This window comes from Syngnathus scovelli, chromosome 17 (assembly GCF_024217435.2).
Source record: "Syngnathus scovelli strain Florida chromosome 17, RoL_Ssco_1.2, whole genome shotgun sequence".
NCBI classification, from domain to species: Eukaryota; Metazoa; Chordata; class Actinopteri; order Syngnathiformes; family Syngnathidae; genus Syngnathus; species Syngnathus scovelli.
The window spans coordinates 3733361-3757712 of record NC_090863.1 but is presented as its reverse complement, the minus strand read 5'-3'; the positions used below and the strand labels follow the sequence as shown (position 1 = coordinate 3757712).

The 24352-nt window shown below is 46.3% G+C and overlaps 1 protein-coding gene across 1 annotated transcript in view; it reads right to left on the bottom strand.

Annotated features, from left to right (window-relative positions):
- The window catches only part of LOC125984560 (dynein axonemal heavy chain 8-like), a 29094-nt gene continuing 4742 nt past the window's right edge, over positions 1-24352 (bottom strand). Inside the window, exons 13-93 of the mRNA XM_049746537.2 lie at positions 24044-24241; positions 22728-22804; positions 22545-22644; positions 22353-22472; positions 22132-22267; positions 21851-22038; positions 21688-21768; positions 21500-21616; positions 21249-21368; positions 21032-21164; positions 20840-20916; positions 20658-20764; positions 20503-20578; positions 20112-20238; positions 19875-20047; positions 19661-19787; positions 19330-19565; positions 19153-19257; positions 18844-18957; positions 18667-18729; positions 18442-18542; positions 18234-18371; positions 17929-18169; positions 17645-17844; positions 17406-17559; positions 17029-17192; positions 16654-16756; positions 16428-16532; positions 16168-16329; positions 15748-15972; positions 15492-15664; positions 15240-15418; positions 14934-15121; positions 14774-14860; positions 14567-14674; positions 14321-14455; positions 13894-14055; positions 13574-13820; positions 13261-13502; positions 13034-13174; positions 12725-12956; positions 12477-12619; positions 12268-12402; positions 12023-12145; positions 11702-11915; positions 11517-11626; positions 11275-11438; positions 10946-11138; positions 10738-10860; positions 10501-10631; positions 8577-8730; positions 8333-8497; positions 7925-8151; positions 7714-7832; positions 7484-7587; positions 7229-7405; positions 6788-6955; positions 6489-6704; positions 6216-6353; positions 6024-6151; positions 5749-5917; positions 5518-5673; positions 5293-5448; positions 4780-4962; positions 4464-4569; positions 4132-4384; positions 3869-4059; positions 3682-3803; positions 3496-3611; positions 3189-3391; positions 3029-3102; positions 2708-2860; positions 2312-2467; positions 2092-2208; positions 1915-2016; positions 1451-1611; positions 1216-1372; positions 994-1146; positions 723-912; positions 540-661; positions 1-361 (exon numbers count right to left, since the gene is read on the bottom strand). Coding sequence (XP_049602494.1) covers positions 74-361; positions 540-661; positions 723-912; positions 994-1146; positions 1216-1372; positions 1451-1611; positions 1915-2016; positions 2092-2208; positions 2312-2467; positions 2708-2860; positions 3029-3102; positions 3189-3391; positions 3496-3611; positions 3682-3803; positions 3869-4059; positions 4132-4384; positions 4464-4569; positions 4780-4962; positions 5293-5448; positions 5518-5673; positions 5749-5917; positions 6024-6151; positions 6216-6353; positions 6489-6704; positions 6788-6955; positions 7229-7405; positions 7484-7587; positions 7714-7832; positions 7925-8151; positions 8333-8497; positions 8577-8730; positions 10501-10631; positions 10738-10860; positions 10946-11138; positions 11275-11438; positions 11517-11626; positions 11702-11915; positions 12023-12145; positions 12268-12402; positions 12477-12619; positions 12725-12956; positions 13034-13174; positions 13261-13502; positions 13574-13820; positions 13894-14055; positions 14321-14455; positions 14567-14674; positions 14774-14860; positions 14934-15121; positions 15240-15418; positions 15492-15664; positions 15748-15972; positions 16168-16329; positions 16428-16532; positions 16654-16756; positions 17029-17192; positions 17406-17559; positions 17645-17844; positions 17929-18169; positions 18234-18371; positions 18442-18542; positions 18667-18729; positions 18844-18957; positions 19153-19257; positions 19330-19565; positions 19661-19787; positions 19875-20047; positions 20112-20238; positions 20503-20578; positions 20658-20764; positions 20840-20916; positions 21032-21164; positions 21249-21368; positions 21500-21616; positions 21688-21768; positions 21851-22038; positions 22132-22267; positions 22353-22472; positions 22545-22644; positions 22728-22804; positions 24044-24241 — 12222 coding nt within the window. The 3' untranslated portion in view covers positions 1-73. The remainder of the gene's footprint in view (positions 362-539; positions 662-722; positions 913-993; positions 1147-1215; positions 1373-1450; positions 1612-1914; positions 2017-2091; positions 2209-2311; positions 2468-2707; positions 2861-3028; positions 3103-3188; positions 3392-3495; positions 3612-3681; positions 3804-3868; positions 4060-4131; positions 4385-4463; positions 4570-4779; positions 4963-5292; positions 5449-5517; positions 5674-5748; positions 5918-6023; positions 6152-6215; positions 6354-6488; positions 6705-6787; positions 6956-7228; positions 7406-7483; positions 7588-7713; positions 7833-7924; positions 8152-8332; positions 8498-8576; positions 8731-10500; positions 10632-10737; positions 10861-10945; positions 11139-11274; positions 11439-11516; positions 11627-11701; positions 11916-12022; positions 12146-12267; positions 12403-12476; positions 12620-12724; positions 12957-13033; positions 13175-13260; positions 13503-13573; positions 13821-13893; positions 14056-14320; positions 14456-14566; positions 14675-14773; positions 14861-14933; positions 15122-15239; positions 15419-15491; positions 15665-15747; positions 15973-16167; positions 16330-16427; positions 16533-16653; positions 16757-17028; positions 17193-17405; positions 17560-17644; positions 17845-17928; positions 18170-18233; positions 18372-18441; positions 18543-18666; positions 18730-18843; positions 18958-19152; positions 19258-19329; positions 19566-19660; positions 19788-19874; positions 20048-20111; positions 20239-20502; positions 20579-20657; positions 20765-20839; positions 20917-21031; positions 21165-21248; positions 21369-21499; positions 21617-21687; positions 21769-21850; positions 22039-22131; positions 22268-22352; positions 22473-22544; positions 22645-22727; positions 22805-24043; positions 24242-24352) is intronic.

Below are 24352 nucleotides of genomic sequence, written 5' to 3'. Positions count from 1 at the left end.
TTGGAATAATATAGGTGACATTTAATAAAACAAGCTGACAACAAAGAAACAACAATAATTGATGTCCATGCGCTCATTTGATATCGCAGAGGAGGGCGACGCCTCGCATTATCCAGTGGTCAGGCGGGTGATTGGTGCCCAGTATCACGGCAGTGATGTAATTGAGGTCGGTACGCATGGGTTTCTTATAAATGGGACACACGTAGTACTTGGGGTCGGGGGGGGCGGTGGAGTTAATGGCAAACATGTGGATGACAGGCAGGGGCGTAAAGAGCACTTTGGGCGCCGACTCGCAGAGGACCGATTGCTTCTTGTCCCAGTCGGCGCCCTCCAGGAACAGGCCGTAGACGTACACGCCTTCCTGTTGAGCAAATCAAATGGGGTGAGCGAGGGGATCACAAACAAATCCCCCAAATTCCGTAATTAAAATAGAAAGTTACCAAATTGTTATTTGTAACCCCGTAAAAAGTTACTTTCTAATTCTAATAAATCTTTGAAACCCCGTTTGATCGTCATAAGTTTGTGTCGGTGTAGCTCACGTCTGGATCGGCCTTGATTTCCTCCCTGGTCTTCTTCGTGACTTTGTTGTTCAGGGTGACCGAGTCCAGAGCCCAGCCCTTGTTTGCCCTCGTCACCTCTTGCCTCATCGCAGTGAGGAAACCTGCGGCGCGCATCAGACGACATCAATTTACATTGGCAGTCGTTGAACATTTATGACTCACCTTGTGGGTTGAAGAAACCGGTCATCCAAAAGGTTTTTGGCCGCCGGGTGAACACCCAACTGTAAAACTGTCTGTTCCTGTCCAAGAGCTCAGTGAACCAAAACCCGATTGTAGTAGACTCCCATGAGAGCTTCCGCCACAGATTGGGTACGCGGGCGTCATAGATGTTGTCCAGGGCGTCACGCAGGGTCTGAGGAAAACAGTGTCAGACATCTTTATTGTACCTTCATAACCCAGCCAGACTTGAATGCGACCAAGGTTGGGGACCAACCTCACTCATGATAATGGTGCCTTCGATGGCCAGCTTGAGATCCAGGAGAGTGCTGCGGACCACAGAGATAATCCTCTGCATACGGTCCACCTCCTGGCGTAGGAAGATGTTCATGGGGTTGAAAGGGCCCATCTTCTTCAGACTGGCTCTGACCTAACACCGGCAAAGACGCACGTTTGAATGGCAACGTCCGCCGGGATTTGCGAGGGAAGCAAGACTGACCTCGTGAGGTATATAGTCACGCGGCAGCTTGTCCAGCATGTCCTCCGCCATGCTGTACACGATGCTCTCTCGGGTGGCTCCTGAACCGCCGCCGCTCTCCTTGGGCTGGATGTTGGTAATGGTGTCGAGCACTTCGGCAGATGTATTTCTCTGGTAGCTGAGTGAAGAAACATTTTGAATTGAATTGCACTGTCTAAACTTTTAATTTGTTCTATTCATTTCACTCATTTCTTACACAATGTCAGCATTGGGGTGCAGCCCCAGCGCTTGGGTGGAATCCACAGCGGGCAAGCCCTGAATATAGTCCACATACTCCTCGATGGTTTTACAGATAGGGATCTGGTACTCCGTGTAAAAGCAGAAGGACGGGTCTAACATTTTCTTACTGAACCACACCTGTAAAAGGCAATATTGGAAGGTTAAATACCAAAATGAAGAAAAATACAAAACAAAATAGGGAAGTACATAAATCAAAAAGCATTGTGCTCCTTTTTCGCAAGCACACCTATGTGCCACCGGGGGGTGGTATAACAGTGATTCCCAACCAGCTCGTACAGAGTGCAGTGTTTTATTTCATGTATCAGAAAACTATGTATTCATAACAAAAAACACCTTTTTGTCCATCTATCTATGCCAGTGACCGACAGAACAAATGAATGAGCTTCTGATAGATTGCAGAAAGTACATCATTGTCCTTACCCGGGCAAAACATTTGAGTAGGCGTTTGTCATAGTCGTCAGTGACTCTGCCTCCGTACTGTACTTCAGCTAACATATAGCGCAGAGTCACCCAGGAAACATCCTGCGTGAGGGTAGACAGTTAGGAAAAGATAACAAAAGTGTGGCACATTGCAGTGTGTGTGTGTGTATACTGTACCTTTCTGGGTCCGCAGTCATCCAAGTGTCTCTCCACAAACTCCACACTGGCTGTGAAGTCTGCAGAGTTGAACTCATATGGTATGTTCCATCCCAGGGGTCCAAATTTACGCCGTTCCTAAGACCATGAATTCAACAGGTCAGCGTTGATGTAAAATGATGGGGCGGCTTCAGAAGATCTAAATGACGGCCCAATAAAGCATTCCATTGACGTGCGGTACCTGAACGGCGGAGTGAAGAAAGGCCACGCCGTACAACAGTGGCTTCCATGTCGGGAGGTTGCTGACTTCCAGCTGGTTTTGCGAGATGCTGACAAAGGTTCGCTTCAAGCTGGCGCGAAGTCCCTGCGGTGGGTCATTGGTGAACTTGATGGAGGACTACAAGGACAGAGATTCCCAAGTTAGGGGATGCTTGTGCAAGTTACACACAACAAACGCAGGAATGTGGATATGTCATATAGGTTGAACGAAATGTAGAAATGCTAACAAAAAATAAACCACTTAAAATAAATATTTCATTCTGCTTAACTTTTTGGAGAGAAGCAATTAAACATTCACCATTCAATCATGTCATTTGCCACCTATAAATGAATTGGTGATTTCAAATCAAATATCAACCTGCAGGAGCGTGATGGAGAAGAGGTCGTGCGGTTCGGTGGTGACCCACACCCTGAAGGTTTTGTGGACAGTCTCAGTGTTTAAGACGTAGTCCAACAACTCATCCATGAACTCCAAGCCCAAGTGACAGTTCTGCAGGAGCACCCAGCCGCCCTGCGGACACCCACCCATCAACATTTTAACATTTTAAATGTGACTAAATAAGAGAACACAGTCAAAAAAGTGGTTTCCAGTTGAAACATCTTCTGTTCACTATGACTGAAAACCAACTTCACTTCCCTTTGCACTGATTGAAAAGTATTTTCAGTGTACGACACAAACCTCTGCCATTGAGATTTTAACAAGCTTCCTGGCGTGCACCTCTTGCCCTTGTCCCATGGAGATGGACCGACATCCTGAGAGACAAAAGGACCGTGACACAGGGGGATTGACTTCAATAAAAAACAAAACAAAAAGAAAGGTCACGGTTCAGAGGACTCACCGACATTGAGCTTCTTGGCCAGCGCTTCTATTTGGTTGGTGGGATCCGAGCCCATGGAAAGGAAGCAGATGAGCGGCGTGCGGATGTCGCTCTCCTCCCACGTGCCCAGCAGGTTCAGAAGGACAGGCTCGGCGAACCTGGCACCCAAGGAGTCGGCCACGTACTTCCTGGCCTGAGCCAGGGTGCGATCTGGACACCAGGACCTGCAGAGGGAACCGGACTCTTTCAAGATGTGCATGTTCTTTTTTTGAACTTGTTTTAAAAGTACAAATCAGTGGAAATCATCAACTGTTTGAATCTACAGTACCTGATAAGCATGAGTTTACTGAAGACGTCCAGGTTGTTGTAGCCATCTGGGATGACGGTTTCCTCCGGGGCATCACCGTTGGCCCACACTTTCCAATGTTTTCCACTTTTACCCACCTGGAAGGAGCAACACAATATGACGACGCACCCGTGGAATGGGAAGCGGTGAAATCGGCGAAAGGTCCACCTGATTGAGGATGCTTGCAAACTGAGGAAGTTTACTGAGTTCCACAAGGTTCAGCCACACAATGTCCAGGACCCAGGTGAAGGGCTTCGGGGGGCACGCCTTCAGGTCGAGTGCAGCGCCACCTGCAAGAAATACATTCAAATGTGAATTTTTGGAGAGAAACGACTTCCTTTTGAAAGTACCATACCTTTGATGAGAGTCTGAAATTGGCTGTGTTGTATCCTGCCGTTCTGCAGGTCGATCTTAAGCGCCATCAGCATTGTGAAGATGAACTTGTGGTTTTCGTACAGCCCGCGCACCGTGTACCTGAAGACTTCATACGTCAGGTATTCTATGATGTTGACGATTCGTTTGCTGGTTTTGGCCGACTTCTCGGACCTGCCAAATTTACAATTTACAATAACAAAGCTGGAAAAAAGGCAGAAAACATCCTCCCACCGGCGACTTCACCTGGCCAGCGAAATGTCGAAGATTTTGAGGAACTGACCGAGGGACGTCTGGTACATGACGTTGACCATGCTCATCTCGGTGATGAGGAAGTAAAGGATGCTACCTCGGCACGCCACCGGACGATATTCGGATTGAGCCGCTTTGATTTTCTCCTCCGCTTCGGCCGCGATGTTCAGCTTGACGCTCACCTCGGCGGCCGTTTGCTTGGTAGTGGTCAAAATGCCGATCATGGAGTCATCGTCCACCAAGGAACCTGTGGGCGACGCGGAAGCAGGAACTCCCGAAGGTGTCGCAACGCTTACAAACAGGAATCCACAGGAGTGATTTTGGACCTTTAGTGGTGCTCAGTTTGTACAGCAGGTTGTCCTCCAGCTCCTGCATCTTCCTTTTGTTGGAAGTCACATCCTCAATGAGCTTCAGCCTCTCGTTTTCGAGTTCCTGTCAAATGCATTTACACCAAAATGTTGTGATCGGCATCATTCAGGAATGTTGAACTGCAAAAATTCACCGGTTCACTGTATATTTAAACTATTAATATAAGCAATTATGAAAAAAAAATGTGTTAAGCGATCACATGTTATTTATTTTTTTATTGCTATGTTAACACTCACAAAATCCAGAGAGAAACAGCCAAAAAGCAACACCAACCTTCTTCTCAGCAAGGATGACGCGACCCAGCAGCTGGTCCTCCAGACCTTTCATGTTGACGGTGAAATCGATGATGGACGTCTTGGCGCTCACCTCTGGCGTGTACGACGGATTTGGCAGTTTGGTGGTGATGTAAAGGCGGAAATTGCTGGACACGTCCACATCCTTGTCTCCCACTTTCACCTGCAGGGAGAAAAATCCGTTGAATTTTTTGTATTTGAAGTTGAATTTAGAAGGGCTGCAACACTGCAGTTTTTGACCTACCAACACTAACAGTGCAGGGTGAGCATGTACATTTGTTTGTTAGCAGGATTAAAAAAAAACCAACAACATCTGTTTGGTTTTGGTCCCAGTCCAAAGCTTATTTTAATATATACAAGTCGTACCTGAGTATAAGTTGAAAGAATGGCCAAACTATGGAAACAGTGTGACTCAGTCCATTTTGCAAAAAAATATTTGTATTTCAGAATAATAACAGAAAAAGTGACTATTTGTGGTTTGGTTTCATAGCACCTTGTAGTTGGATCCGGATTTGAAGAAGTTCTTCTCCAGAACGTTGTCAAGAGCAGGGTCCAGCTCCTCGCCCACATCTTCAATAAGCAGCGGCCTGCCCAAGGATATGGAGTCCTCCAAATGCGTACGGAAATACTTGTGGTTGAGGGACGTCAGCTGGAAGCGAGACAACAACCGCCCGTGAGATTTGGGAGTTTCAATTCAGTGGTGGTGAGTGAACAATACCTGCAGGGAATTGGCTTTCTCTTTTGCAGTGATCCAAGTTTTTCCTTGAGTCTGGGGATCAACCAGGAGAGGATACCGTGACGCTTTGGTGACGATGATGCCGTTCTGCACCGACAAGTCATCTCCAGGCAGCCCCTGAAGATTCCACTCGCTGATCTAAAGCAGACAAACGCACTCGTTTTTCAACACCCACACTCCTGAGTCTAGTTGGCACATTTTTCTCGGTCTTACTGTGGGAGCGTCCACCAGCGTGGAGATGAGGTTGAGGTTTTCGGTGAATGGGATTTTGTTGGAAATGAGCTCGTTCTTCCACATCTCCAGCAACATGTCGCGGAAAGTCTGGTTGAAGGGGCCGCAGTACGACAGAAAACCGGTGAGCTGCAGGACGTCGCCCACCAGTCTGATCAATAACAACAACAAAAAAAAAAAGAGTTTGAAAGTCTTCAAGAAAAACGTAGAAAGGAGCAAGTGTTTTGCTTTTACTTTTCCAGAGCATTTTCACCTACCTCTTGATCTGAGATTTAAATTCTTTGCTTTGTTGAGTCCAGCGAACTTTCTCGTTACTCAGTCCGCCGATGAGATCGGAGGCGGCCTGCATTTTATTCTTACACATCTCAGAACGATCCACCAATTCCTGGAAGAAGTCGTTCCGTGAGTTAGCAGCGTGCGCTTCCTCTCCCATCGGTCAAGTAGCCTACCTGCTTCTCTTTGCTAGCAGCATCGCTCTTCGCTTGAACCAGGGCCAGCTCGGCTTCCTTTTCGGCCAGCGTGGCCTGGGCCGCCATTTGCTCCGCACTGGCTTTTTTGTAGCGCACTTCCTGAACCGCCAGATTAGCCTAACCACAAACGACACCCGCAAAATGCCATTACTAACAAAAACTAAAAAAAAACATTTCAGCCAACCCTTGGGCACAAGTCCAATGGCCTAGTCATAAATGTATATATGACTTTTGACTCCTGCATCTTTTCACCTTGAGCGGCAGCACTTCCTTGTTGATGTCATAGAAGATGGCCATAGCCCTGGTCCACCCAAGCAGACCTGCCACGCTGCCGCACACTTTCTTGGCATTTTCCATGGTGTAGTCCTCCATTTCAAAGTAGGGCTGCAGCAGCTCCACAGTCTCCTCGTTAATCTTGTCCTTGACGAACTGCTGCAGCGATGCCAAGAAGCCTGTGCTGCCCATGAGCTGAAGCAGACACCCAAACAGTTGAGAAACACGGACATTGTACACTGGCTGAAAAATGAAATGGTGAGCGGGATCGAGCGCACCCTGAGAGCATCCGGCCATGATGGCTTGAGACAAGGCAGGTTGGGATCCACAGTGATGGTCTCCAACTTTCTTTGGAACAACAGCAGGCAGCAGTCCATGATCCTCATGATCAAATGAGGTGGCTTGGCCAGTTTTCTCACAGTGGCAATATCAGCAGGCTTGATAGTCTGTGGACGTTTTTTAAACAAGCAACTTAAACATGCAGTCCAAATGTCTTAAAAGTAGGACTGGGCACTCTGGCCCTAAGAAATTCAATTTTGGATGATGTATACTCCATTTCTTTCCCTTTCAACTTAAGGAAAATGCAAATGACAATGACACAATGTGACAATGTAAACCCCAAACCGAACCACGGTGAGGTGGAGCAATTTATTTGGATAAGCTAAAAATGCAGTCGCTGTAATCGATGAATCAATCGCCCAAGGATAAAAGAAACTCACGTTCAGTGCATTTTCGGCATCCAATAATGCCGGCTTGGCCGCCTCCAGTTTTTCTTCAGCAATGGCCCTCTCGTGCGTGATTTCATCCACGATCATCTGGGCTTTATCACTCACGATCTGGACCTCATTCTTGATTATAGTGGCCGCTTCAGTTCGGACCATCACCTCGGCTAACACCTAAAACATGACATCTCATATCATTGTTATGGAATAGCAGAATCAATGCGGTGGTGTCAAGTGCTGCTTTTATTTTACCTTGTCGGCTTTGGCAGAGGCCACCACCAACTCTCTCTCGCTCACTTCCAGCTCTTTGGAGAGCTTAGCTACAGACACACTGGCCTCCACCAGTTTGGCCAACCCTGACATGAAGACATAAAATCAGGAACCTTGGGACTCTAACGTCTACAGCTACTTCATCATTTTCAAACAGCGTATGTAGTAAACAAGTTCTGGGAACTTTTGGTTCATGGTGCTGTAGACCTTACCGACATTCATGCGCTCAGCAAGCGTGTCAATGTGCTCATGGTTTTGATGGTAGAGTGTCTTGTAGCCATTGATAAATGACAGGTATGATTTGGGGGTGACGTGAGTTCTCCTCCTGAATCTGTAAAACACAAAATGCATGGTGCTTTCAATCTCGCCGCTCCATCGCGATAAGTAAAACATCTTCTTGAATTGCGTTAAAATGGTGGTTACCGTTCAAAGTAGTTTTCGCACGTTTCGGACACTTTGCGATGGTACACGCCCATGGTGGTCACCATGGAGGCCTTCACCTCTGAGGAGCAAACAACGGGAAACTCTGATAGGAAGTGATGAGCCACAGCCACCAGAGCCTCCTCGGGCCATGGGGCAAACCAGTCCATTGTGCAGCCGGATATCAAACCCGGGAACTTCAGGGACCTCGAGCGAAACTTTGGTCCCACCTGTATAGATGATGGATAGACTGGTGGTGATGTGTTCTCAATTATCAACAGTTATTTAGTTATTGTTATGATATCCAAGAGCCATTGTGGGAACCGGCCCACGGGCACCATGTTGGTGAGCCCTTTTTCTATTCACATCCACATTTATAGAGTAAGGCTTAAAATTTTAGATTGTACTTACCGGTGAGAAGCACAAGACAACGTGTAGGTTCTTCCGCGCCCGTGATATGAAGTAGTCGTAGAGGTTGTCGAAAGTGGGTGGAATGCGAGGAAATTCCTTTTTCATTACCGGGACCAAGTTTTGGGTGATCTCTTGGATCTCATCTTTTGCAAATAGGTTGGAGACCTGCGCAAATATGAATGATTGGTGGTGAAGGCGTTTGATTATGTAGGGTGAAAATAATCTCCCCGAAATGGGTAATCACCTCTCCAGATGACAGAACATTGTTCAGGTACTCGAGGAAGGCCTCCTGCTTTATTTCATTGTCAGTAAAAAGGAAGGTGATGCCACGGCCTTCGGCCCCGCTTGATTTGTACAACTTTTTTAGATCTTCCATAAAGTTAGATATATTGTAAGACCTGGAGGGAACGACAGACAATACATACCGTATTTGCCGGTGTATTGGTCGACCTTTTTCGATCCAAAATCGACCGAAAAAAATCGACCTCGACTTATACACCGAGTCATAAAATTTAACTTCGTATTCATCGCTTCAAATGTGATGGTAACCAAGGCCGTTTCTCATGCATCTCATTGTGCGTTGCACTTAGAAAATTTGAACCGTGCGGCGTGCGCGAGTGCGCGGCCCGCTGGAAGTCCAATGAGGCGCCGCGATCTCCTGCGCGGTGCTTATAAAGTGCCGATCCGCTCGGCTTGGAGCTATTTCCGACCTCCCGTTGGTGCCGGGCAGCGTGCGCGAGCTCGCCGGCCGCGATCTCCTCCGCGGTGCTTATAAAGTGCCGATCCGCTCGGCTTGGAGCTATTTCCGACCTCCCGTTGGTGCCGGGCGGCGTGCGCGAGCTCGCCGGCCGCGATCTCCTCCGCGGTGCTTATAAAGTGCCGATCCGCTCGGCTTGGAGCTATTTCCGACCTCCCGTTGGTGCCGGGCGGCGTGCGCGAGCTCGCCGGCCGCGATCTCCTCCGCGGTGCTTATAAAGTGCCGATCCGCTCGGCTTGGAGCTATTTCCGACCTCCCGTTGGTGCCGGGCGGCGTGCGCGAGCTCGCCGGCCGCGATCTCCTGCGCGGTGCTTATAAAGTGCCGATCCGCTCGGCTTGGAGCTATTTCCGACCTCCCGTTGGTGCCGGGCGGCGTGCGCGAGCTCGCCGGCCGCGATCTCCTCCGCGGTGCTTATAAAGTGCCGATCCGCTCGGCTTGGAGCTATTTCCGACCTCCCGTTGGTGCCGGGCGGCGTGCGCGAGCTCGCCGGCCGCGATCTCCTCCGCGGTGCTTATAAAGTGCCGATCCGCTCGGCTTGGAGCTATTTCCGACCTCCCGTTGGTGCCGGGCGGCGTGCGCGAGCTCGCCGACCGCGATCTCCTGCGCGGTGCTTATAAACAGCCGCATGCGCACGGCCTCCCGGAATTTGAACACATTTCGTCAATAAATTTCGCATATTGAATTTTGAAGTTTAATATAATGCAACAATTGAGCTCGACTTATACAAAGGATATATCATAAAATCGTAAATTTCCGTCGAATTTTAGGGGGTCGACTTATACACCGAGTCGACCTGTACACCGGCAAATACGGTAAATGATATTTCATTTTTTCTTTGCATTTCTTAAGAAAAAAAAAATCCCCCAAAAATATTTTTGTCATGTCTTGTGTGCAGCTATAATCAACAACTAAGTGCAGAATTTTAAGAGGAACACATGTTATTAATTTTGGAATACTGTTAGGCTACAACATATTTTTACAATGTGTTTTATCCATCCATCCATCCATTATCTGAACCGCTTAGTCCCCACGGGGGTCGCGGGCGTGCTGGAGCCTATCCCAGCCGTCATCGGGCAGTAGGCGGGGGACACCCTGAACCGGTTGCCAGCCAATCGCAGGGCACACAGAGACAGACAACCATTCACACTCACACTCACACCTAGGGACAATTTGGAGTCTTCAATCGGCCTACCAAGCATGTTTTTGGAATGTGGGAGGAAACCGGAGCGCCCGGAGAAAACCCACGCGGGCCCGGGGAGAACATGCAAACTCCACACAGGGAGGGCCGGAGGTGGAATCGAACCCGCACCCTCCTAACTGTGAGGCGGACGTGCTACCCAGTGCGCCACCGAGCCGCCCAATGTGTTTTATTGTAGCTAAAAAGTTTGATAAATGTTCTGTTCTCCTTACTTGGTCAGTGTGATCTGGTTCACTTCATATCCAGCTATGTATGAGGAAAGACGAGTCAAACTCTGCTTCCCGGATCCTCCCACGCCCACGAGCAGGGCGTTGCCAGTATCTGTACGAATGATGCGCGAGATCTATGGAAAGTGAAGGGAAGTGTTTTTTTATTACTTTTGAAATGTATTCCCGCTGTATTCGAGAACAGATATCTCTCGCCATCTCTGTGCGTGGACTTAATCTGACCTTGACAAGGTGAGTCATGGCATCTGTGAAGAACACCAAGTCCATGTGAGAGCCCCTCACTTCATCGTTATGCTTTGCCTGATAGAACCTGAGCTTCTCCTCGAGGAATTCAAAAGAAGGGACCTGGCAGAAAGATTGATTACTCAAGTTGAGGACGGTCAAGCAGCGAACACGAAAGTCTGAATAACAAAAGGGACGTTTTTCACACAAGTTCGTAAATTTTGGGGGCATCAAAACAGGCGTTTTCGTCCTCCTCGCCGGTCGGTTCGGGTGCCTCCCGCAAGAAGTCAACAAAGTACGGCTCCTGGTGGATAGACGCGACGAGGTTGGGGTCGACGTGCTCTTTGACCACGCGGTTTATAGAGTTCTCAAACCAGTCTTTGTCCTCGCTGCAAATGAACCTAAAATGGTAAGCAAGAACAAAACATGTGCTCAATCTGCTTTTCCAAAGGGAAGGCCTGATTGAATCTTAAAACTGTACGTGAAACGTGTCAAACGATGTGCCTGGCGTGAGCATGTCCTGGTTCAATTGTCTACCTGTCAGCGATGACGCGCGTGCATTCGCTCTTGAAGAGGGCCAATATCGTTACAAAGTCATTGCACTGCTCTGCCTCCACCTTTAGCATTCCTTGCCAGATCCTGGACAAGTCTCGCAAGTTGAAGACGTAGTGGAACTTGGAAGGTGTGGGTAGCATCTTTATCTAATTTAGATAGATACAGTGAATAAGCGGTTCTCAAACTTTGTGCCTGTTTCCAGACCAAATGATTTGAGAAACTACCTTGGTCCACTGCCATAAAATTCTCCCAGCTGACACAAGCTTTTTCACCATGGCTGTCATCTTTTCCGAGAACTTCCTGCACTCGTGGAAATAGCCGCAGCCAACCACACCTGCGTGTCACAGCAAACGTAAGAATTTGCAAAAGTTCTTGTTTTCAAAGTATTCATTTGATGAACGCTAGTTACCGAAAATTTTGTCAATGGAAGTATTGGAAGGCAGGGTGCAGTTGAAGACGGTAAACTGCCTCTTGAGTCTCTGAGGAATGTCGTTGCGCCCGCCGCCAGGGTGAATCATGGCCCCCAACATTTGGACGTCCACGATGGTGATGAAGTCGCCCGGTTTGTCCAGATTGTACATGCCGCCCATTTCCATCATTTGCCGGACTATCTCATTGGTGATCTAAGACAAATTCACATGTGCTGTTATGTCCCTAGACTATGAGCAACTTTAAATATTTGAGTCCAAAGAGACGCTATAAATTGTACGTAGACTACATAGACACACACCTGATCTCCCCACTCGTTGACAAGAGGCATGTTGATGTCATCGACAAACACCGTCATCCTGCGCCCGCCCGGCGGTCCGTACGTGCTACCGATTCTCTTCTCGATGTAGCTCTCCACGGTGCGCTGTTGCAACACACATTTAATTGTTAACCCAACATCCGTCATTTCCTTTATAAGGCAGACAAAAACAGAAAGAAGCTAATTTTGCATTCTTTAGTTACTCATTACTCAGTTACTCATTCTACCTGAAACATGATGGGCTCTGTGGCAGAGGAGAAGTTGAGCGACTTAAATAGATCCGTCTCGGGGTCAAACTTCTTGGCATGGCTTTTGATCATCACCGTTTTAGCCGTCCCTTGCTCACCAATGAGCAAGACGGCCTGTGGCGTTTTCAAAATGAATACATGAAGAGTAGCACTCACGTTTCCATGGTTTCGAACAAGCCGCAACCCACCTTGTACTGCTTCGCAATAGTCTCCAGCAAAAAAGCGGTCCTCGTGTTATCTACGTTGGGCACAAGGATGGAAGAGTAGTCCGGTACGTGATCTGTGGGGTACTCGTACTCCCCTACATGCTCGTTCCAGTGACACCACTGACCTGGAAGAGCAATGCAAACAATGCAACAGAATCTCTGACGGCTGAATAGGCATCACTTCCAAATTCAACTTTCCATTACAAGCTGTTGATTTTTTGTTAGCGTACCATCTGCTCCGACCATGAATTCAAACATAGTCTCTCCCTCCTTTGTGTGAGGCAGATCAATGTTGCTGCTGTGCTCTCGGAAAAAACCCTCCATTTGGTCACGGTCGTCCAACTCCAATAGGGCCCCGAGACTCCACATGAGGCCGAAGACGAAGAGCCGCTCCAAATGTTTCTCGCTGACCAGGCCCCCCATCTGCTTGGTTGGGATGAGGCCCTCCAGGAGATTGCAAGACTGCGTGATCACAATTTGACAAATACTACTAAATCAGAATCAGCGTCTGGTGGTGATGCTTGCTTTGGTTTGCGTACCTGCATGATGTAGTTACACTCCAAAAATGGCATCTTGGGTTTTAGGTTCTGTCTCATGAATGAATACGCGTCCCAAAATATCCTGCTGTACAGATTAATGATGTTCTCAGCTTCTTCTGGGTTCCGCTTGTTTGTCCATCCCTAAACAAAACACAACGCAATTGTCATCTTGTAAGATGGAGTTCAGGAAACAACCACAGTCACAAACTGCTGGCTGACAACTGTACCTTGAGGATGGGTTCCCAGCTTAAAGCCGAGGAGCTCATGAAGACCATACCGACACGGGACACGGTGGCTGGAGAGGCGTTCTCAATGTTGTGCACCTCGAACACCAGCTTGCAAGACGGCGACATGGTGATACGGTCACCGTTTGCCAGTGTGAGGGTTTTGTTATCATCCAGCACGGAGTTGAGGTTTTCAATCCAGATGGCATCTACGGGACCGTCCAACACGATCCATATGATCTCCCCTGTAGACAAAAGGCATAATTTGAGCAAGCTATGAACCAAAACTGTGGAAATAGCTCATGTGAATCTGGACCTTTCTTAGCCTTGAGCGTCCTCCTCCATAGAGTGGAGAAGATCCCGTCAGTCCAGTCGTTGGTGGCGGCGTCGAGACGGCCAAACATCTGCGGTGCGGTGATGGCCTTGGGGTTCATGCGCATCTCCCTGTGTGGCGTTCCGCACTCTGTCAGCGCCCGCATTAGGATGTTGATGACCGCCGTCTTACCCGCCCCACTCGGCCCCAGCGTCATGAGGCCGTGGCGCACAAGGGAAGCCTCGTAGAGCTGATGACATGAATCATAACAGCGGATTAACGTCAAAATCAGTTGAGAGCTTCAGCGATATGTTTTGCAATACCTGAACCAGTTTTAGGTTCCAGTTGGGGTGGTTAACCAAAGCAGCAAGCTCAATTTGATGCTTCACGGCAGCCTGGAGTTCATTGTAGGTGCTGTTGTCCAGTTTGATGCCAGGGAACAAGTCATTGATGAGACTGAGGAAGAGCGGCTCATCCTCATCCACCTGAAACAGTGTTGCCTTTTAGAAACGGTTTCTATACAACTATTGAAAAAAAAGACTTGCATGGAGGGGTGCACATACTAGGTGGAGCCCATTTGTGTTTAGTTACATATTTTGGTGCCTTCTTAGTGATTTTCAAATACCGTTTTGCATCTTGACAAAAAAGTAGCAAAAAAAAAAAAAAAGTGAATTTATATTTCAGAAGATCTAACACCATGCTATTCTCATGATGTGCACCCCTGTTTGATCGGTTGCATTGATGTGATACCAGTTTGGACAGATTCATATCACGCAGCACTCTCATGACGGTGCTGGACTCAGAGTCATCGGGACGTGCTCTCTTGCAGGCTCCCAGTGTCCTCAACACGGACAAGATGTTCCTCAGGCCAAAGTCATAGTGGACCTGAAAAACAGCAAAGCAAAAGCACGAATGCAATTTAGATGAAATAGTTTCTTTTCTTCGAGTATTTTTAAGGGGACCTCTGGTCGCGTGATACTTGTTGCTTGGTCTCACCTGTTTTGTGAGCTGCTCTTCACATAGTTTATAAAGGACAAAGAATTTCTGGGCCAGGATGACATTCTCGTTGAATCCACAACTGGCCAGCTTAACCCTCATGATGATCTGCCAAAGACCAGAGGCAACAGAACTTTTACATGTGAGCAAATATAGCAAGTAGGAAGCTCTGTTGATTTAAAAAAATAAGAATAATCTTGTATGTACCTGTCGATCAGGCACCATCATGGAGACTGTCCTGAACTGCACTTTCAAGTTCTCAGGAAGTTCCTGACGACCAGCATAACCGGGGTTCTAGGCAGGGAATGCCGGTATGTTGGTGCACAAGTTAAAGCTGTTAACGCTGTCATTTAAATGTCTGTCTTACCATAGTAATGAAAAGGCCAAACTCTGGATTCAGGTCAACAACATCACCATCCGTAAAGACAAAACTAGTTTTGTGCGTCTTACGAGCTACCAGAACGATGTAAATTTGCTGTGCGGCCACGGATAACACCGGCAGGTCAATTCTGTTGAATTCGTCAAAGCAACCCCACGAACCGGACTGTGCAAGGCCTGGGGGGGAAAAAACAAAGAAACAGTAAATTCATTTGATTATTTAGGTCCCTTACCACCTCCTGCAGGCCTAATAACAAAAAATAAGACAATAGCATCCATCAGTGCATTTGCCTACCTTTGTAAATCCTGCCGAGTCCCCTGAAGTCCATTTGGTCAGAGCAGTTGAAGACCACCACATACTTTCCCAAACATCGACCCATGTCTTTTGTGGTCTCTGTCTTTCCTGTACCTGCTGGCCCAGCAGGGGCTCCTCCCATGCTCATGCCCAGGGCCTGGGACAATGTAATGTAACACCTGTACACAGGCAATGAATGCAAAATAAATCAAATCAAATAAATACAATGACTACACTCGTTTGCTGTCTTGCCTGTCAGTCAGTGGGGTGATGACCAGACGGTCGGTGCAGCCGAGAAATTCGTTCTGATAAATAAAGTCGACATTGGTGATGGACACGATGACCTTATCAGTGCTGTCATTGTAGTAAAACCTGCTTTGCTTCAGCCACTCAAAGTCATTGGTAGATTTGACTGATTTTGCCACCTGGAGAGAAAGCAAGATCAGTGTGGTATCAGGTAAAAAAAAAAAAAAAGAAAAGATCTGTTCTGAAGCACAAGTGAGCCTACCAGCTCTTCAAAGATGTCACTCTGGTGCACGTGGATGGTGACCAGAGTCTCATACTTGACCCTGTCAAATTTGGTCAAGTCGTAGGTGGTCTGCTTGATGAGCGTTCGGAGAAGATTTAGGAATTTCTTCTTGGTGAAGATCATCACCTCCTTGCTGAATTCTGCATTTTCAAGGGCCTCCTCTGAGTCCCTGGTCCAGACCATTTGGATTCCAAGCAGGCCCACCTAAGACAGGAAGTGGAATCAATGACACTTCCCACAAGGTAAAAAAACACACACATACAATTGATGGGCAAATCAATGGTGAGTAGATCCGCAAAAAAAGAACACCCTTGTGAAAAGAGACAGAAAATATGTGTACTGTATATAAATACACAACATACTTAAGTATAAGCACTCGAGTGACACACGTTAACAGACCTGTGCTTGAAACTTGTCAAGAAAAGGTATAAGGTCAAACTCTTCGTCGTTGATCATGTCATCAGCCGCTTTGATGACTGTGTGCAACGATGACTGCTGCTCCACCAGTAACTTCCCGAGCCAGAGCTCCACGGGACCCTGAGCTAGGACGGGCTTGTCCAGCTGAAACGGCACAAACACAACACAAAACCATTGAAAAAATGTGCGTGGTCTATGAATGCAGTTAAAATAAGGTCCAGATCAATGATGAGCATACGCACCGGTAATTTTTCGGCTTCTTGAGACAAGACAGCCAAAATGCTGTCGTACGCATTGGCATCAAACTCGGCTTCATTGACGTTGTCAAACACTCCGAGAAGATGCGACTGAGAAGCAGGAAAGAGAAGAAAAAACTGTTTTATTTTATTCACTTATGACAATATTGACGTTTGGGTTTCCCATTCTATATTATCCATAGTGGCATTTTAGCGAGACAAATGCACTCACCTGAATCGTGTGAGAATCGCTCGCTTGCCCAAGGATTTCCAAGAGAGCGGGATCAGACACGAAGAAGAACCGTGGGAACAGGAGACGTTTTTTCTCCAGGTACCTGCAGTGTTTGTGCTTGTTATGCATCACTAGAAGACTGTTTCCAATGAAAGTCATGTCATTTAGGTACAAGTAAAAATGCATGTAATGGCATGATGGGGTTGAAAAGAGGGTAGGAGCTTCATTTAGTCAGGCCACAGCCTAGTGTAATAGAAAAAAGTGCTTTGCAGCCACCTTGTGGCATCTAGAGGCAATTACAATCCTGGTAGTATTCTGCCAATCATGGAGGTTCACTGTACTACTTTTTTGAATGACGCTAATGAGTAGTTTTACCCTGTGAGTGACTTCTGACAAAAGTCCAGTTGCTTCTGAAGATCTGGCAGGATCTCCCCCAGCATTGGATCCCCGACACAGCACTCTACAACGTTCGGGACGTTTCGTGCTCGGTCCATGATGCCGATCCACGTTAAGTCAATTTGCTGAAAGCGCTCTGCTTCCTACATGAATGGGAACGCTTGAAATAATTGGCTTATTGATTTGTTGCGAATAAAGAAATATACTACATTTTCACATTTAATTGGTTGAATAATTATCATTAAAAGTAATATAATTTCAAAATGTATTTTCTTTATTATGGTAATATGTAAACATGGTATTTTACTTGTCTTACATCCAATCATTTTTGAACTTCTAACTTCAGGCCAGTTTACCTGAGGCAGGTCTTTGGCGATGTCACCCCCGACAAAGACGGCCTCTAAGTAAATCCAAAGGTTTTGCACGACGACCCACTGCTCAATGACGTCTGTTGACGTGGACAGCTTGGAGACCCAGTCCTGTATATCAGCTTTGTAGAATGTGCAGTAGCTGCGTAGAGGCAGATTGAAAGACAGAGCGAGGAACAAAGTTGTAACGGGTTTCTGCCTTAAAAGTGCCTTGAAGTTCTCCTCACCGATTGCTTAACAACGATCCCAGCACCATAAGACTGTCCTCCAGAGTGGTGAGGATCTCTGTGGTGTCACCGCCTCGCAGCATGAGCTCCCCTCTGTCCTTGAAGCTATTCAGCGTCAAGTTTTGGTCACGCCACACTATTTTCACACCCGTCAACTTGGCCTCGATGTCCCTTTCTTTCACGGCCGATATGCAGATATCCTAAAAGGTGCAGGGAGTAGAGAGTTGCGAATAAAGCTGCAAGCTCACAGGAGGTGCGGAAAAAGGAGATGGTCGAGCGCCAACCTCAATGTCGTCTTTGAACTTCAACAGAGGCGCCTCCATGATGTCACCCAGAATGCAGGTGGGTGAGTCAACCTCAAACTTGTGGCCAGTCATGTTGGAGATCTGATCCCAGTGCCTGCGAATCATTGACTTGTTGGTCATCATCTCCAGCAGAGGACACAGCTCGCTGAAGTCGTCGATGGTCTGCTTCAGGTCGTTGAAAGCCTGCCACTCCTTCAGGGCCTTGGGAAGACGTCGGCACCTGCAAGTACACTTATTACAATTTTGCGTGGGTGTTGCCACTTTTTTTCCTACACAAAGGGAACCTGTTCTGGAAGTCCATAAGCTCATTATTGATCTTCTCAATATCCACTTGTGTCCACAGGAGCTTGGAGTGACCACTGATGGTCTTCATCACAGTGTCGTATAGGCCGTAGAGCTTCTGAAGCAGGTCCAGCTCTTTCCTAGAGGTGGGGAAAACAAGTTTTTAACACAAGGCTTTTCTTTTCCGTTGACAGTTTCAAGCCTTTGTACTTTTTATTTTGAAGGCATTCATAATCAGAGACAGGCAGGCCGAGGAGCTGCTCGCCAGAGTTGTAGATGGTGAAATTTCGCCACAGCTCGGAAAACCTGGCCTTGAACGGGACAAATACACACACAATTAAAAGAACTGGATTGGGGGGTGGTGGTGGTCTGGGAAGCTCAATGTTTTGTTTTTTAACAAAGATAACAAAATAAAAAATTGACTAGCATAAGTACCTGGAAGGCCTGGAGCCTGCGGCTGGCTTCCTTCGGTTCTATTCCTTCAGCCATAGGACCTTCCTGCAGGGCGTTTAGAAAACAACTGAAATGTGCATGTACTTCGTCAATCCATAAAAATAATAATAATAAAATGAAAATTAAATTACAAAAAAAAAAAATCGACTGGCATCTTACAACATCATAGTCGTCCATGAAAGTGTCGACATCTTTCTCAAAGACGCCGACGCGCTCCATCAGGTCCTGCTTGAGGTGGGGCTGCATACGGAAAAGCTGATCCTGAACGGACATCTGGGAGGGAAACATTTTATAAAGGTGGAGCACTTAAAGAGATACTTTACTTATAGAGCCAATTCGAGCAGTAAAAGGTAATATTTTGTCTTTGATGAATTTGTTAAAAAATATATTTTTCTCATTACTTTTTGCACTATTTGTGATTACTCCGTTCCTAACTTTAAAAAATGTCTGCATTTTAACCCAACTTACAGCCTTAGACAGAAGCCTGACGGAGAAACGACCGAGTCCGTACACCTCTCCCGGTTCCTTCTCTGGCATTTCTGCTTCGTAAAGGATCAGCACTTCGTAGGCATCCTAAATATTGGGAAAACATGACCAGTCGGATCTAGTGTCCAAGAAAAAAAGCAAAGGGGAAGCTATTCGCACTTGAGTGGAAACGAGCGTTATGTCGGTGTTTATTTCCGAATCGCGCAGGTTGGCCAGCGTCTTCATGGAGCAGCGAACGTCATCCAGATTTGTAATGGGATGAGACAGCTGCGTGAAGCTCTTGTGGGTCTGCAGGCTGATGTCGATGATGTTCTTCCGGCACTGTACGCGCAAGTATTTGCACAGCAGCTTCTTCCAATCCTTGGCCTCCACCATGAGGGATTCTTTTAAGTGATCTGGTCAAGAAACATACAACTCACATCGATATTGAATCATTTTCAATCTGCTCGGCTTTGTTGTTTAAAACACCAGAGAATTTGCATTATCTTACTTGTTGACAGTTCAATCATCCCAACAACAATGATGTTCTGGATCGCCTCGATTTGATTCTCAAGCATGTCATAGTGGCGCAATTTATTTTTGATCTCAATCAAGGACGGTTTGCTTTCAATGAATGCCTTTAAAAAGAAAGCCAACACATTATCACACAAAATTACATTCCGACAATTTTTCTCAGCAGCCCCTGCCGGTGTACATTCCGATACCTTGATGACGTGGTCCTTGTCCTCGCCCCACAGCTCGTTGAACCTCTTAAAGCGATCTATAACGGTGGCGGCGTTGTCCCTCTGCAACTTCAGCACTGACTTTATGGCGAAAATGACCGCTTTGATATCGTCATGATTGCCGACGCGTGTGTAGAAGTCCAATTTCTCCCGACCTGCGAGAGGGTTGACCGTCAACTCCGAGCGAATGCGGTATTGTTTCCGTTCGTGGCGACTCACCTTCAGTGGGTGTGCTTTCATGTCTGTACTCCACCTCCCAGCATTGAATGCCCTTGCTGACTCCCAAGATACATTCATTGGTTTCAAGTATGGCGTGATGAATCTGTTCCACAGTGGGGACCATCACCTGCGGACAACCACACAGTATTTACTGGCAACGTCAGGACTAGCATTTGGGTAGCATTTGTAGATAAAGGCAAGCCGGCAAATTTACAACGAGATGATTTACTCCTAATAATTCAAGCAAATTTGTCGCTTAAGAATTGGTAGGTAGCCCCTCAAGAAGCAGCTCTCAGATTTAAAAAGTTTGGTGACCCCTGCCCTAGATATTTAAAGATCAGTTAAGAATTGCCACAGGTGGATTACTATGGTTTCCTGTGCTTTTCCTCACCACATTGGGTGCGTTTAGATGTACTTCCGCTTTCATCATCGGGACCCAGGCATCGTCAGCCTTCTTCTGGAATAAGCTGCAAGTCCCGAGGTTATCATGAGAATCAACTGAACCACAATGCATTTTCAACAGCAAAAGAGACGGAGAACACTTACTCAGGGCCGGACACTCGCCGCTCCAAAGTCTTCAGAGACAACTTGGTCATTTCTACCAGTGCATCCAAAATCCTCGCTGCAAAGGATTCATACTGCTTAGTGAATTCCTGAAAGAAAAAAAAAAAAAGTCGAACATTGCCGATCTTGACTATAAAAAGTGTACTTTTGCTGAGCATGCAAACCTTTTCAAAGCGTGTGGCTTTGTACTTTTCTTGGCCCTCTGTTGCGTTGTCGGAGATTCGCTGGTTCTCCTTCGGTGCTAGAATGTCAAAATAAACCGTTATATCCAAAATACACACATAGGCTACCAAGTTAGGTAACCCTGATGATTGACTATACAATTATTTGAGAAGGGGGAACAGATGTGCAAGTACCAGAACTGTCTGCGGCCTTCGTGGTTTGCTTGGACTTGTAAATGGAATTAAACACTTTGCCCAGCTCGTTCACCGCTTCCTTCACGTGATAGCACTTGTGTTCTACTCTTTTGATTCCCTTTTGGCACAGACTCTAAAAGATAAAAAATAATAATAATGTTAAACTTGTTCACGTCACTTAAATCCAGAGATATTTGTAGTGATGGTGGGCTTTTACCTCAGTGAGTTGAAGAAGGGGCTCAATTGCAGAGGAGCGATCTTCGGGCAGATGGATGAGAACGGTCTCAGAGACCTCTTGGAGATAATTGTCAATGTGAAACTTACAGATGTCTTGCACCTGGAAAGAGTAGAAACATGATTTAAGGTCACAAAACCTAAAGCCCTAGACCTGATGAAACTAAAATCCCAACACTAGCTTGAATCTATCACTCAGAATTCCTCATTTGAAATTGAGGTACAGTCACATACCTTCTTCAAGATTTGCTTGAGTTCAGTCAAGACACTGTCAATATTTGTAAAGTACTTCTCCAGAAGCAGCGATGACCACATGACCATCACTGACCCGTAGCGAAGGAGGGAATCAATCTTGTAATAGGACGCAAACATACATTGTGACACATGAGTAACTTTTGTGTGGCAATCACACAAGATCTTACTTGGTTGGTCTTTGATGTCATCATGTTGTTAAAATCCTCTGGGATGTTTTCACAAATTTGCTTGTACTCTATCACAATGGTCTACATGAGGAATCACAGGAGGAGACCGTTAGGTTGTCAATGTATAGTGGGAACAGCAAATGAAAAAAAAAAAAAGACTTACGTGAAGACGATGGTGATACGTCTTTAATTGGTGCTCACACTTGAGGAAATGCAAAGCCTGCTTGGGGACTTCCAGGCCCATCTTCACCAAACTGCTGGCCTCCTGAATGGCTTCACTTATTTTGGTATCAAAGTTGACCAAGTACTTGCCCGTAACGGTGCAGCGAATCAATAGCGTTGTATTCAAGGCTGTTGAGATATAAAATAATATTACTGCGTGCCACTAAATTTATTTTGAGATGGTTGACTGGAGCTCCTTAACACAATTGCCAGAGAACAAACCATAATCTAGTTTGGACACTTCAGCTGTCCAAGCTTTGTGCTGGTCCGACTCAAAGCGTTGCAATGCGGCCGTAGTCTGATTGTACAATTTGACGACAGCGCGTCCCTCGAGGGTGGTCAGGATGTCGGAGTTCTCCTGCAAACCCCGAAAATTAAATGAGCTCATCCTAACGCAGATTTTGGAATGGACGGATCTCGTATCGGAGCTCATTCCAGCTTACGCGTATGTACGATATGGGCTCGTGTATTTTCTTGTAAAGGTGGCGAGCCCAGCGGAGCCTGCCGGAGACAGGCGGCATGTTTCGACCCAAAGGCGGATCCTCGTTTTGCTTGTCAAATAGCTGCGAGAAAATGAATGAACGTAGGACATGAGTGTGACATCACTAGAACGACAATTTCACATGCAACCTTACCTTTGCCACCGCCTCCACTTCTGAGACGTAGAGCTGGAGAATAGCGCCCAAAGCAACGGGCATTTCCGCCTTCAGACAGGGAATGTTTAGTTTCTGAAAACTGCAAACAACAACGACACATGCACAAAAAAATGCGCATTACAAAAATATAGTTCAAAACAATGACACTGAGTTTGGACTCACCGTTGTATTACACCGAGAGCTTGCTGGGATGTGTCAAACCTGGCATAACTTGAGTTCATGAAAACTTTGAGCTGCTCCTGCAAAACAAAAACAATCATAGGAACTCATTTGAATTAGTACTCCACAAGCTGACGCCTGCTGCAAGGTAATATGTAAAATCATAATCATTCTGTTCTTAAGTTGCTGCCCATGTAAAAAGTTAACTATAGTTCGGGGATGCGGAAACTATTATACATGCGTTCGTCACGTCGCGCCTGGACTACTGTAATGTATTATACTCTGGTCTTCCTAAGTCCAGTATCAAAAGTCTACAGTTAGTGCAAAATGCCGCTGCAAGGCTGCTCTCACGGTCAAGAAAATTTGATCACATTACCCCAATATTAGCCAAATTACATTGGCTCCCGGTCCATTTAAGATATGACTTCAAGGTTCTTCTACTAACCTATAAATCACTGCATGGCTTAGCACCTTCATATCTCGTCGACCTAGTCATTCCTTATGTTCCGTCTCGTAACCTTCGTTCGCTAGTCTTTTAGTTACACCGAGGGCCAGGAAAATGTCTGCAGGGTCTAGAGCATTCTCTATTCGGGCTCCAGAGCTTTGGAATGCCCTACCAATGGATATTAGAACTACTACCTCAGTAGAAACACATGACACGTTTAAAGACACATTTCTATGAGATGGCCTTTAACTAACTTGTAGTGGCCGATTTGGCCGGAGTTTGTTTTGTTCTCTCTGCCCACCCCTCCTTGGCTGGGGAGGGGGTTAGGTGGCTCAAAAGCTGATAGCGGCTACCTGGATGCTCGGGGACCAATTCAAGATGAAGAAACTGCAGCTCAACCTCCTTGAAGACACCGCCAGGACAATCGAGGGCACCTCCGACATCCATTTTTTCATTGATTTTCATATTATTTATTACTTGTGCCCTCTCTGCATCCATTACAACCTGGTGATCCTGAAAGGGGGATCCTTCCATCTGTGGTTCCTTCTCAAGGTTTCTCATTTTCCCCTGGCAGGGTTTTTTTGAGTTTTTCCTTGCCCTTTTGGGAGCTTAAGATCAGGGGATGCTTTGAGAATAATTGTCAATTTTGGCTATGTGAAGCCCTTTGAGACTGTTTGTGATTTAGGGCTATACAAATAAACTTGACTTGACTTAACTATGATGTAAAAGCAAAAAAAAAAAAATATATATATATATATATATATATATATATATATATATATATATATATATATATATATATATATATATATATATATATATATATATATATATATATATATGTGTGTGTACACAGCAGTCTGTGGCTATGTACCTCCAGGGTACTTATATGAGTCATGAAGACTTCGTAGTCCGCTTCGAAGGCCACCGTCCTTGACGCAAACACATCCGCCTGCTTGTTCTTCAGCTCAGCGGAGACTTTGCGGAACTGCCCGGCCAGAGTCTCGATGCCCTCGATGTTGGACTTGGCCAGGCATTCGAACGTCTTGAACACTGACATTATTTTGGTGATCTGCAAAAGATTTCAGCTCACTAAATGTAAGCCTGTTAGCGTTGAATCAATTCCTATTTGCTAATCCGCTCAATTTATATCAAACGCATAGATGTGGATAAAAGGCAGCAT